The following is a 12,005-nucleotide window of genomic DNA, read 5'->3' on the forward strand; positions in this document are numbered from 1 at the left end:
CCCGTCCCCTTAAAAAGGGTTGGGGGGTCGCACTAATATACAATGAAAACTTTAACCTTACCTCTAACCTCCATCCATCCATCCATCCATCCATCCATCCATCCATCCATCCATTTTCTACCGCTTATTCCCTTCGGGGTCGCGGGGGGCGCTGGAGCCCATCTCAGCTACAACCGGGCGGAAGGCGGGGTACACCCAGGACAAGTCGCCACCTCATCACAGGGCCAACACAGATAGACAGACAACATTCACACTCACATTCACACACTAGGGCCAATTTAGTGTTGCCAATCAACCTATCCCCAGGTGCATGTTTTTGGAGGTGAGAGGAAGCCGGAGTACCCGGAGGGAACCCACGCAGTCACGGGGAGAACATGCAAACTCCACACAGAAAGATCCCGAGGCCGGGATTGAACTCACGACTACTCAGGACCTTAGTATTGTGAGGCAGACGCACTAACCCCTACCTCTAACCTAAATAATAAATATAAATCGTTTGAGGTGCTTACTATGAGGTTTGTCACACCACTGCCTCTCAACCTGGCTGTTATTTACCGCCCCCCAAGGCCCTATTTGGACTTTATCAGTGAATTCTCAGAGTTCGTTGCTGATCTAGTGACGCACGCCGACAATATAATCATAATGGGGGACTTTAATATCCATATGAATACCCCATCGGACCCTCAGTGCGTGGCGCTCCAGACTATAATTGATAGCTGCGGTCTTAAACAAATAATAAATGAACCCACGCATCGCAACGGTAATACGATAGATCTAGTGCTTGTCAGGGGTGTCACCACCTCCAAAGTTATGATACTCCCGTATACTAAAGTAATGCCTGATCATTACTTTATAAAATTCGAAGTTCTGACTCATTGTCAACAAGCTAATAATAATAATAACTGCTATAGCAGCCGCAACATTAATGCTGCCACAACGATGACTCTTGCCGACCTACTGCCTTCGGTAATGGCACCATTCCCAAATTATGTCAGCTTTTTTGATAACCTCACAAACAACTTTGACGACGCCCTGCGCGAAACCATTGCTAGTATAGCACCGCTAAAGCAAAAAAGGGCCCTTAAAAGGCGTACCCCATGGTTTACAGAAGAAACTAGAGCTCATAAATTATCATGCAGAAAGCTGGAACGCAAATGGCGCGCGACTAAAGTTTTCCATCAAGCATGGAGTGATAGTTTAATAACTTATAAACGCATGCTTACATTAGCTAAAGCTAAATATTACTCAAATCTCATCCGCCTCAACAAAAACGATCCTAAATTTTTGTTTAGTACAGTAGAGTCGCTAACCCAACAAGGGACTACTCTCAGTAGCTCCGCCCACTCGGCAGATGACTTTATGAATTTCTTTAATAAGAAAATTTAACTCATTAGAAAGGAGATTAAAGACAACGCATCCCAGCTACAACTGGGTTCTATTAACACAGATATACGACTGTATATACAACGGATACTGCCCTCCAAAATAGTATTTCTCTTTTTGATGAAATACCATTAGAGGAATTATTACAGCGTGTAAGTGGGATAAAACAAACAACATGTTTACTTGACCCACTTCCTGGGAAACTTATCAATGAGCTTTTTGTATTATTAGGTCCATCAGTGCTAAATATTATAAACTTATCACTTTCCTCTGGCACTGTTCCCCTAGCATTCAAAAAAGCTGTTATTCATCCTCTGCTCAAAAGACCTAACCTCGATCCTGACCTCATGGTAAACTACCGACCGGTGTCCCACCTTCCCTTTATTTCGAAAATCCTCGAAAAAATTGTTGCACAGCAGCTAAATGAACACTTAGTGTCTAACAATCTCTGTGAACCTTTTTAATCCGGTTTCAGGGCAAATCACTCTACGGCATGGGTGTCAAACTCTGGCCCGTGGGCCAAATTTGGCCCGCCGTGTTATTTCACTTGGCCCCCGCCGATCCTCCCGGGAGTCTTCCAAACGCCAACCAGCCAGCCAGCCCAACGAGTGATGGTCCAGTCACATAACATGTGCGGCTTCTGCACGCACACACGTTAGAATGCAACGCATACTTCATCAACAGCGATACAGTTTACACTGAGGGTAGCCGAATAAAAAACTTTAACACTGTTAGAAATATACGCCACACTGTAAATCCACACCAAACCAGAACCCTTTGCAGCACTAACTCTTCCGGGACGCTACAAGGTGTGTGTGTGTGGGGGAGGTTTGGTGGTAGCGGGGGTGTATTTTGTAGCGTCTCGGAAGAGTTGGTGCTGCAAAGGATTCTGGGTATTTGTTCTGTTGTGTTTATGTTGTGTTGCGGTGCGGATGTTCTCCCGAAATGTGTTTGTCATTCTTGTTTGGTGTGGATTCACAGTGTGGCGTATATTTTTAACAGTGTTAACGTTTTTTATACTGGCACCCTCATTGTAACCTGTATCGCTGTTGATGAAGTATGCGTTGCATTCGCTTGTGTGTGCGTGCAGAAGCCGCACATATCTTGTGACTGGGTCTGAACGATGTTAGAATGGATGAAAAGCGGACGTGACGATAGCTCGTAAGTTAATTTGTTCAACCTTGGCCCGCGGTTTTGTTCAGTTTTAAATTTTGGCCCCCTCTGTATTTGAGTTTGACACCCCTGCTCTACGGAGACAGCCCTCGCAAAAATAACTAATGATCTATTGCTAACGATGGATTCTGATGCGTCATCTACGGTATGTTGCTGCTTCTTGATCTTAGCGCTGCTTTCGATACTATCGATCATAATATTTTATTAGAGCGTATCAAAACACGTATTGGTATGTCGGACTTAGCCTTGTCTTGGTTTAACTCTTATCTTACTGACAGGATGCAGTGCGTCTCCCATAACAATGTGACATCGGGCTATGTTAAGGTAACGTGCGGAGTTTCCCAGAGTTCGGTTCTTGGCCCTGCACTCTTTAGTATGTACATGCTGTCGCTAGGCGACATCATACGCAAATACGGTGTTAGCTTTCACTGTTATGCTGATGACACCCAACTCTACATGCCCCTAAAGCTGACCAACACGCCGGATTGTAGTCAGCTGAAGGTGTGTCTTAATGAAATTAAACAATGGATGTCCTCTAACTTTTTGCAACTCAACGCCAAGTAAACGGAAATGCTGATTATCGGTCCTGCTAGACACCGACATTTATTTAATAATACCACCTTAACATTTGACAACCAAACAATTACACAAGGCGATTCGGTAAATAATCTGGGTATTATCTTCGAGCCAACTCTCTCGTTTGAGTCGCACATTAAAAGTGTTACTAAAACGGCCTTCTTTCATCGCCGTAATATCGCTAAAATTCGTTTCATTTTGTCCACTAACGACGCTGAGATCATTATTCATGCGTTCGTTAAGTCTCGTCTCGATTACTGCAACGTATTATTTTTGGCTCTCCCTATGTCTAGCATTAAAAGATTACAGTTGGTACAAAATGCGGCTGCAAGACTTTTGACAAGAACAAGAAAGTTTGATCATTTTACGCCTGTACTGGCTCACCTGCACTGGCTTCCTGTGCACTTAAGATGTGACTTTAAGGTTTTACCAATTACGTATAAAATACTACACGGTCTAGCTCCAGCCTATCTTGCCGATTGTATTGTACCATATGTCCCGGCAAGAAATCTGCGTTCAAAGAACTCCGGCTTATTAGTGATTCCCAGAGCCCAAAAAAAGTCTGCGGGCTATAGAGCGTTTTCTATTCGGGCTCCAGTACTATGGAATGCCCTCCCGGTAACAGTTAGAGATGCTACCTCAGTAGAAGCATTCAAGTTCCATCTTAAAACTCATTTGTATACTCTAGCTTTTAAATAGACCCCCTGTTTAGACCAGTTGACCTGCCGTTTCTTTTCTTTTCTCCTCGGCCCCCCTCTCCCTTGTGGAGGGGGAGACACACAGGTCCGGTGGCCATGGATGAAGTGCTGGCTGTCCAGAGTCAGGAACCGGGGTGGACCGCTCGTCTGTGCATCGGTTGGGGACATCTCTGCGCAGCTGACCCGTCTCCGCTCCGGATGGTTTCCTGCTGGCCCCGTTATGGGCTGGACTTTCACTAATATGTTCGATTCACTATGGACTGGACTTTCACAATACTATGTCAGACCCACTCGACATCCACTGCTTTCGGTCTCCCCTAGAGGGGGAGGGTTACCCACATATGCGGTCCTCTCCAAGGTTTCTCATAGTCATTCACATAGACTTCCCACTGGGGTTAGTTTTTCCTTGCCCTTATGTGGGCTCTGTACCGAGGATGTCGTTGTGGCTTGTGCAGCTCTTTGAGACACTTGTGATTTAGGGCTATATAAATAAACATTGATTGATTCATGATTGAATTCCAACAGGTTTGACCTCCCGTGTACACTCTTACGTGTTTGTGAGTCCGCGCTTCCCCGGACACACAACAACAGTTCCTCATTCTCCACCAATCACCTTTCAGTCACTGACGGTGTGTTTGCAAACATGGGAAAAACTGACATTGAATCCAAACCACACAAACTCGACCACCGGAAAAAAATACTTTGACTACCGAAAACAGTGCTGCGATCTGGGCGTAACCAGATATTCCCGTGGACAGCGATCTACTAAATGTGCAAGTATTAAGAGGACAGTGGCAGCTTTTAAGAAGAGAAAGTTCAACTGGAGCAGCGCGAAGCAAGTGTGACGTCATGCTTGCTGTAGCTCGCCTCTTTCGTCAGGGACATCGAAGGACAGAAGAGTCTCTAAACACGACTACATTTTATAATAATATTACCAGAAGATTAGATTTGTTGCATGTAGTTTTTAATTTAATTTTAAATATAAATTGAATTAATTTAAAAAAAGTAATTAAGTCTCTAGAATGACGCTTGAAAAATTCTCAAAGTACATTGTACAAAAAGCAACAACAATTGCAAATATGGCAAAACGATATAAAAATATATCTTAATACTAACTAATAACAGATTTGTTTAGCCTTTTTATCCAATTCAATCAACTTTATTTATATAGCACAAATTAAAGTTTCACAAAGTACTGCACAGGAGTTATACACACATTTTGAAGCAGGATAAAACTAAGTACAATCAATTGTAAAATACACTAGTCAACTTTTTTTTTTTTTTAAAGAAAATCATAACAGCAGATTAGGCAAATTATTCGATGACATCATGTGACCGCGCCCATAACCACGCCCCCACAGGTATCTTGACAGTCTAGGGCAGTGGTGTCCAAACTACGGCCCGCGGGCCAAATGCGGCCCATCGGCGTTTTTAATTTGGCCCACGAGACGGCACAAGTTCAATAAACAATTTGACCGGGAGCGGTGTATCCATATTATAATAATGGATTAGATTTATATGGCGCTTTTCTATCGACTAGATACAATACCCAGTGGTCTGATTGCTGCCATGTTGTCACCATCGGGTGGCCAACAAAGGTAACTCTGCCAATGATTGTACTTTCAAATCGAAGATGTACAGCATTTACTTACTTACTTTACATGTTACTTTGCATGCAGTTAACTTTTCAGCCCCCGGCCAAATTTCTTAAGTCCAATGCGGCCCCCCAGTCAAAAACTTTGGACACTTCTGGTCTAGGGGAAACCCTGCAATAGCACACAGTCAATAGCTTGTGAGGCCAAATGTGTTATTTGTTTGCATTAAATCCGCTGAACCATAAAAAAGTGGACATATATAACAATATGATAAGGAAAATTGGATATGTACTGTTAAAATGCTTTTCTTTCAGTAATCTAGAGGTGGAAATCTTTGGGCACCTCATGATTTGACTACAATTAAAGTTAAAAGTTAAAGTAAAAGTACCAATGATTGTCACACACACACTAGGTGTGGCGAAATTATTCTCTGCATTTGACCCATCACCCTTGATCACCCCCTGGGAGGTGAGGGGAGCAGTGGGCAGCAGCGGTGGCTGCGCCCGGGAATCATTTTGGTGATTTAACCCCCAATTCCAACCCTTGATGCTGAGTGCCAAGCAGGGAGGTAATGGGTCCCATTTTTATAGTCTTTGGTATGACTCGGCCGGGATTTGAACTCCCAACCTACCGATCTCAGGACGGACACTCTAACCACTAGGCCACTGAGTAGTATTAAAAGGCTAGATTCGAATATGAATTGATTATTTATACATCTATGGTTATTATATTGTAAATTATAATTAATTTCTGTATTTTAATACACCTTATATTATTACTATATTCTAAATGTATTACTTGCAATTATCAATATCAATAACATCAAGAAACTCCCCTTTTGGCTACTGATTTCCGGTTTTTGGATTTAGTATAGACAGAATTTGTATCATATACATATATATATATACATATATATATATATATATATATATATTTATATATATATATATATATATACATATATATATATATATATATACATATACATATATATATATATATATATATATATACATATATATATATATATATATATATATATACATATATATATATATATATATATATAGATATATATATATATAATTAAGGCTGCAACTAACTATTAATTTAAAAATCAATTAATCTGTCGATTATTACTTCGGTGAATCGATTAATAATCGGATAAAAGAGACAAACTACATTTCTATCCTTTCCAGTATTTTATTGAAAAAAAAACAGCATACTGGCACCATGTTCTGGACATTGGGGATGCAGCATACACCAATAATAACACAGAAATGTAACTCATCAGATCAGAACTGAATCAGATATTGTACATGTTTCTGTTGTGAATAATAAAGGATTCATTTTAGGCTGCCTCTGAATAATAGCATGAAATATTCCTGCACCTTGATAACGTTTAGTTATACTAAAGCGTCACTCAAATCTAAATAGATTTATATAGCTTTATCGGGCCCGGCTACATTGATCCATTATGAAACCAACCTGAGATATTTCTGTCCGTTACGTTCATTTCGAAATTGGTAACCGTGCGTTTTCTCTCTCAAAACGGAGTCAAATGTGCCGGAGACAGATTATCAGCCCCGCGTTGCAACAAAGGCATAACGTTAACGTTACTCACAAAAAAGCTGAACTCATGAATGCCTGTTGCCACTATGGACTTAAAAAGTTACGTACCGTGAGTTCCCTTCATCTATGGCTCCAACATGTTTCCTTTTCATGTGCTCCTGAAGCAATGTTAATAATTTCGCCACACCTAGTGTGTGTGTGACAATCATTGGTACTTTAACTTTAACTTTTTACTTTGTACTTCCGTGCCATTTTGCAGGTAACGGTCTTCTTTGAAGTCTTTAAAGTAAAGTGTTCCCACACTTTTGACGACTTAGATCGTACACTTTTCTCCATTGAAGCAATAACCTCAAGATGTTTTTCCGCTTAACTATCCGTACTGTTTTCCTGCGGCATTTTTCGAATGTTTCCAGCAAAGGAGCCTATGTCGTCACGTGAGCTGCACATGACACATCATTGGCTAACTTACTGGCACCTCATGAGACGTAGCCTCAGCGCCGCCCTGGCGCTGTTTTGTACTGTTTTTGTACTTACTTTGATTATTGTTTCTCAGCTGTTTGTAAATGTTGCAGTTTATAAATATTGTAAATGTTGCAGTTTATAAATAAAGGTTTATAAAAAATAAAAATAAAAATTTTAAAAAGCCTCCGCGCATGCGCATAGCATAGTTCCAACGAATCGATGACTAAATGAATCGCCAACTATTTTTATAATCGATTAGTTGTTGCAGCCCTAACATATATATATATATATATATATATATATATATATATATATATATATATATATATATATATATATATAGACCCAAAACCAGTGAAGTTGGCACATTGTGTAAATCGCAAATAAAAACAGAATAAAATGATTTGCAAATCCTTTTCAACCTATATTCAATTGAATAGACTGCAAAGACAAGATACTTAACATTCGAACTGGAAAACGTTGTTATTTTTTGTAAATGTTAGCTTATTTGTAATTTGCCTACAACATGTTTAAAAAAAGACTGAGAAAGTTGAGGAATGCTCATCAAACACTTATTTTGAACGCCCAGAGGTGAACAGGCTACCGTAATTGGGAACAGGTGGGTGCCATGATTGGGTATAAAAGCAGCTTCCATGAAATGTTCAGTCATTCACACACAAGGATGAAGCGAGGGTCCCCACTTTGTGAACAAATGTGTGCGCAAATTGTCGAACAGTTTAAGAACAACATTTCTCAAAGAGCTATTGCAAGGAATTTAGGGATTTCACCATCTACGGTACGTAATATCATCAAAAGGTTCAGTGAATCTGGAGAAATCACTGCACGTAAGCGTTGATATTGCGGCCCTTCGATCCCTCATGCGGCACTGCATCACAAAGCAACATCAGTGTGTAAAGGATATCACCACATGGGCTCAGGAACACTTCAGAAAACCACTGTCAATAACTACAGTTCGTCACTACATCTGTAACTGCAAGTTAAAACTCTACTATGCAAAGCCAAAGCAATTTATCAACAACACCCAGAAACGCTGTCGGTTTCGCTGGGCCAAAGCTCATCTAAGATGGACTGATGCAAGGTTGAAAAGTGTTCTGTGGTCTGACGAGCCCACAATTAAAATTGTTTTTGGAAAATGTGGACGTTGTGCCCTCCGGAACAAAGAGGAAAACAACATCCGGATTGTTATAGGCGCGAAGTTCAAAAGCCAGCATCTGTGATGGTATGGGGGTGTATAAGTGCCAAAGGCATGGGTAACTTACACATCAGTGAAGGCACTATTAATGCTGAAAAGTATGTACAGGTTTTGAAGCAACATATGTTGCCATCCAAGCAACGTTGTCATGCCCCTGCTTATTTCAGCAAGATAATGCCAAGCCACGTGTTACAAGAGCTGTGACCATGCTGTTGTTCTCTCACTAGACTCTTACTAATCTACTTGATAATGTCCTGTTAAAATCTGCTGAATTTCTGCTGTAACGCGGTTCCATCTACAAGTCTTAAAGTTTACTAAGCACTTATTTCTTGGTGTTGTTTAAAGCTAGCTTAGCGGTTAGCTTAGCTATAAGCATGACTGTTCTTGGCTTGCTCTTGTTGTGTGACATGTTTATCCTTGTCCTTCAGTGATAAGATTACTTATGATACTAAGAAATGGGGTTTGTCGTAATGGTGGTGATTATTATTACTTTAGGGACGCATAATTAAAACACAATTAGTCAGCCAGGGGGCTAAAAATATATACAGCGTCAACGAGAGGGGCTAAAAGTTGGTGATCAGTATGAAAAAGCATTAACTGGCAATGGTGATCAGATAATTTTTTAAGAAAATCGGCCGATATTGATCTGTGGCTGATCGATCGGCACATCCTTCTTTTTCTGGATCATTAAATGTTTTCTTCTTCTAGTAAAACCTGTAGTAAAATTGCATTTGTTCAAGGACATTTACATGTCTAGGGATTCATTCAAAGCCAATGGGACATCAATTAAAACAGGCAGATAGGAAGGTGTTACTTCCTGAGACACATCAAGTCAACACTCACGATCAGCGGTGTACTGGGCTGTTGTGTTGGACGCTGCAGGATCTGATGCTTCCTCAGGGACGGTTGGTGTTGCCGCCAAGCCATTTCTTTCCGCCCTGGCTTTTCGAACTAGCGCTGCAAGCGGATGGTCCGGGTCCATCACTCGAAGTGGCTGCGAAAGGAGGATTTAAAAGAGTTAAAACTTGACTTTTCTAATTTAAAAAAACTGTCTTGTCTATCAATACCACCAATAATACATGCTGTTCAAGACATTGAGAACACTTAAAGAACATTTTTAAAACTTTAAAAACATACCTATGCTTAAAGGCTTTATTACTAGATCAGCACGGCATACTGTAAAAGGTGTTGAGGGTCTAAAAAACTTCATCTGCCGGGTAAAATAAGGAATCATTAAATTCTGAAAAAAAATATGGAATCATGAAAAAAAAATTGTAAACCAAATTAGTAGTATTAGAAAATGGATGGATAAATGTTGTAATACCTCCAGTTTTTGTAACAGCTTGCAGTTTCTGAGGCATGAACTTAACGAGTGACAAACAGTACGAGCGCGCTCCAACTTTCTCTGATTGCTGTTGTCAGATCAGCTTCGTAGGTTGGAGTCTTATCATGAACCACTTTTTTACATTTCCACCACAGATTTTAATGGGATTGAGATCCAGACTGTTTGCAGGTCATGACATTGACTTCATACATTTAAAAAAAAAAATGTTTTTACCGTTTTTGCACTATGGCAAGATGTATTAACATCTTGAAAAATGATGACATCATTCCCAAACATCATTTAGATTGATGAAATAGGAAAAGTATCCAAAACCCGGTGTATTTGTTGAAGACGTAATGACAGCCATCTCCCCAGTGCCATTACCTGATATGCAGACCCATTTCATCAATGACTGTGAAAATGTGCATCTTTTCTTCAGGCAGTCGTCTTCATTAATCTCAGTGGAACCAAACAAAATATCAAACTCTCTCATTTGAGTCACACATTGAGTGTTACTAAAACAGCCTTCTTTCATCTCCGTAATACCACTAAAATGTGTTCCATTTTGTCCACCACCGAACTGAGATCATTATTCATACGCTCCACATCTGCGGTCCCCTCCGAGGTTTCTCATTGGGTTGAGTTTTTTCTTACCCTAATGTGGGATCTGAGCCGAGGATGTCCTTGTGGCTTGTGCAGCCCTTTGAGACACTTGTGGTTAAGAGTTATATAAATAAACTTTGACTGATTGAAAAAATCCATCACCTTGCACAATGCAGATTTGGGATTGTAAATGTGACTTTCATTCAGTCATCCATAGTGCACAAGTACTTTTCCTTAGCCCATTGCAACCTTGTTTTTTTCTGTTTAGTTGGTAATGACGGCTTTTGTTTAGCTTTTCTGAATTTCAGTCCCATTTCCTTTTGGTGCTTTCTTCCAGAGTCATAGACGGTGACTCCAGTTTCCCCCCCATTTGTTCTTCATTTGTTTTGCTGTGCGTTTTATGTTTTCAAGAAATATTGCTTTAAGTTTTCTGTCTTGACACTTTAATGTTTTTCTTAGTCTTCCAGTGTGCTTGCCTTTTACAACCTTCCCATGTTGTTTGAATCTGGTTCCAAGACACAGCTGACTGTGACCAATCAGTCAGCCAATCAGCTAATGAAAACACAAAAATTATTTTGGGAAGTTTGATCTTTGTTTTGATTTACATCTCTTGTGTTGGCAATGGCAATCGACATAGTGCAACCAAGGAGTGAAAACTACTTTTAAACAGCAGACTAATGAACAGGTTTAATCCGATGCAGTTGTTAGCTTAGGAAATGAACAGGGTGATTCCATAATATTTTACTTAGAATGGAGTGATTCTATAATATTTGTTTTTATCTAAAAATTAAACTGACTTCCACAATTTATATTCTTGATTTCTGTTTGTGTTTCTTAAAGCCATATATTTTTTCATGGGTTGTATATCAATCCAACAACACTTAATACACTTGATTACCTTCATCAGTTCCTCCAGACGAGAGCACCTTTTAGGTGCAAACAGACTGGGATGAAGGTAGTTGCCGTCTCCGTCATCATCTGAATCATCAGAATTAGAATCTAGAGCAAAACGTTGACGAAAAGCAGATCAGAATTTGCCAAAAATTAAGTGTAGATTGAGACAGAGGAATTAACTTACCTTCTGGCTGCTCTTGTTTGTTGGAAGACGCTAAGTTGTACCGACCTTCCTTCATGGCCTTTAGGATGTGTTTGTAATAAGGGTTCAGGTAGTGGTCAAAACGCAGAAAATCAAACTGGGAGTTCCTAGCCTGCTTGGCTTTTAGCACAATCTCAAACTGAGCACCCTGCTGACATACAAAGCTGGCTGTCCGCTCCATGATGTTATGAGTCTTGATGGTTGCCGGCTAAAAAACAAAAAAAGGACAAGCAACAAATAAATAAAATAGGGCTGTCAAAATTAATACTTTAATACGAAATATGCAACGATCATCGTTAATCTGATAAAA

At 40.1% G+C, this 12,005-nt stretch overlaps 1 protein-coding gene across 2 annotated transcripts in view; it reads right to left on the reverse strand.

Moving 5' to 3' along the window:
* The window catches only part of sfswap (splicing factor SWAP), a 118,654-nt gene that overhangs the window by 73,234 nt on the left and 33,415 nt on the right, over positions 1–12,005 (reverse strand). For both annotated transcript variants that reach the window (XM_061927106.1, XM_061927105.1), the window contains exons 5-7: positions 11,678–11,903; positions 11,498–11,598; positions 9,516–9,666 (exon numbers count right to left, since the gene is read on the reverse strand). In XM_061927106.1, the coding sequence (XP_061783090.1) occupies positions 9,516–9,666; positions 11,498–11,598; positions 11,678–11,903 (478 nt within the window). The remainder of the gene's footprint in view (positions 1–9,515; positions 9,667–11,497; positions 11,599–11,677; positions 11,904–12,005) is intronic.

This window comes from Nerophis lumbriciformis, linkage group LG32 (assembly GCF_033978685.3).
Source record: "Nerophis lumbriciformis linkage group LG32, RoL_Nlum_v2.1, whole genome shotgun sequence".
Taxonomy (NCBI): Eukaryota; Metazoa; Chordata; class Actinopteri; order Syngnathiformes; family Syngnathidae; genus Nerophis; species Nerophis lumbriciformis.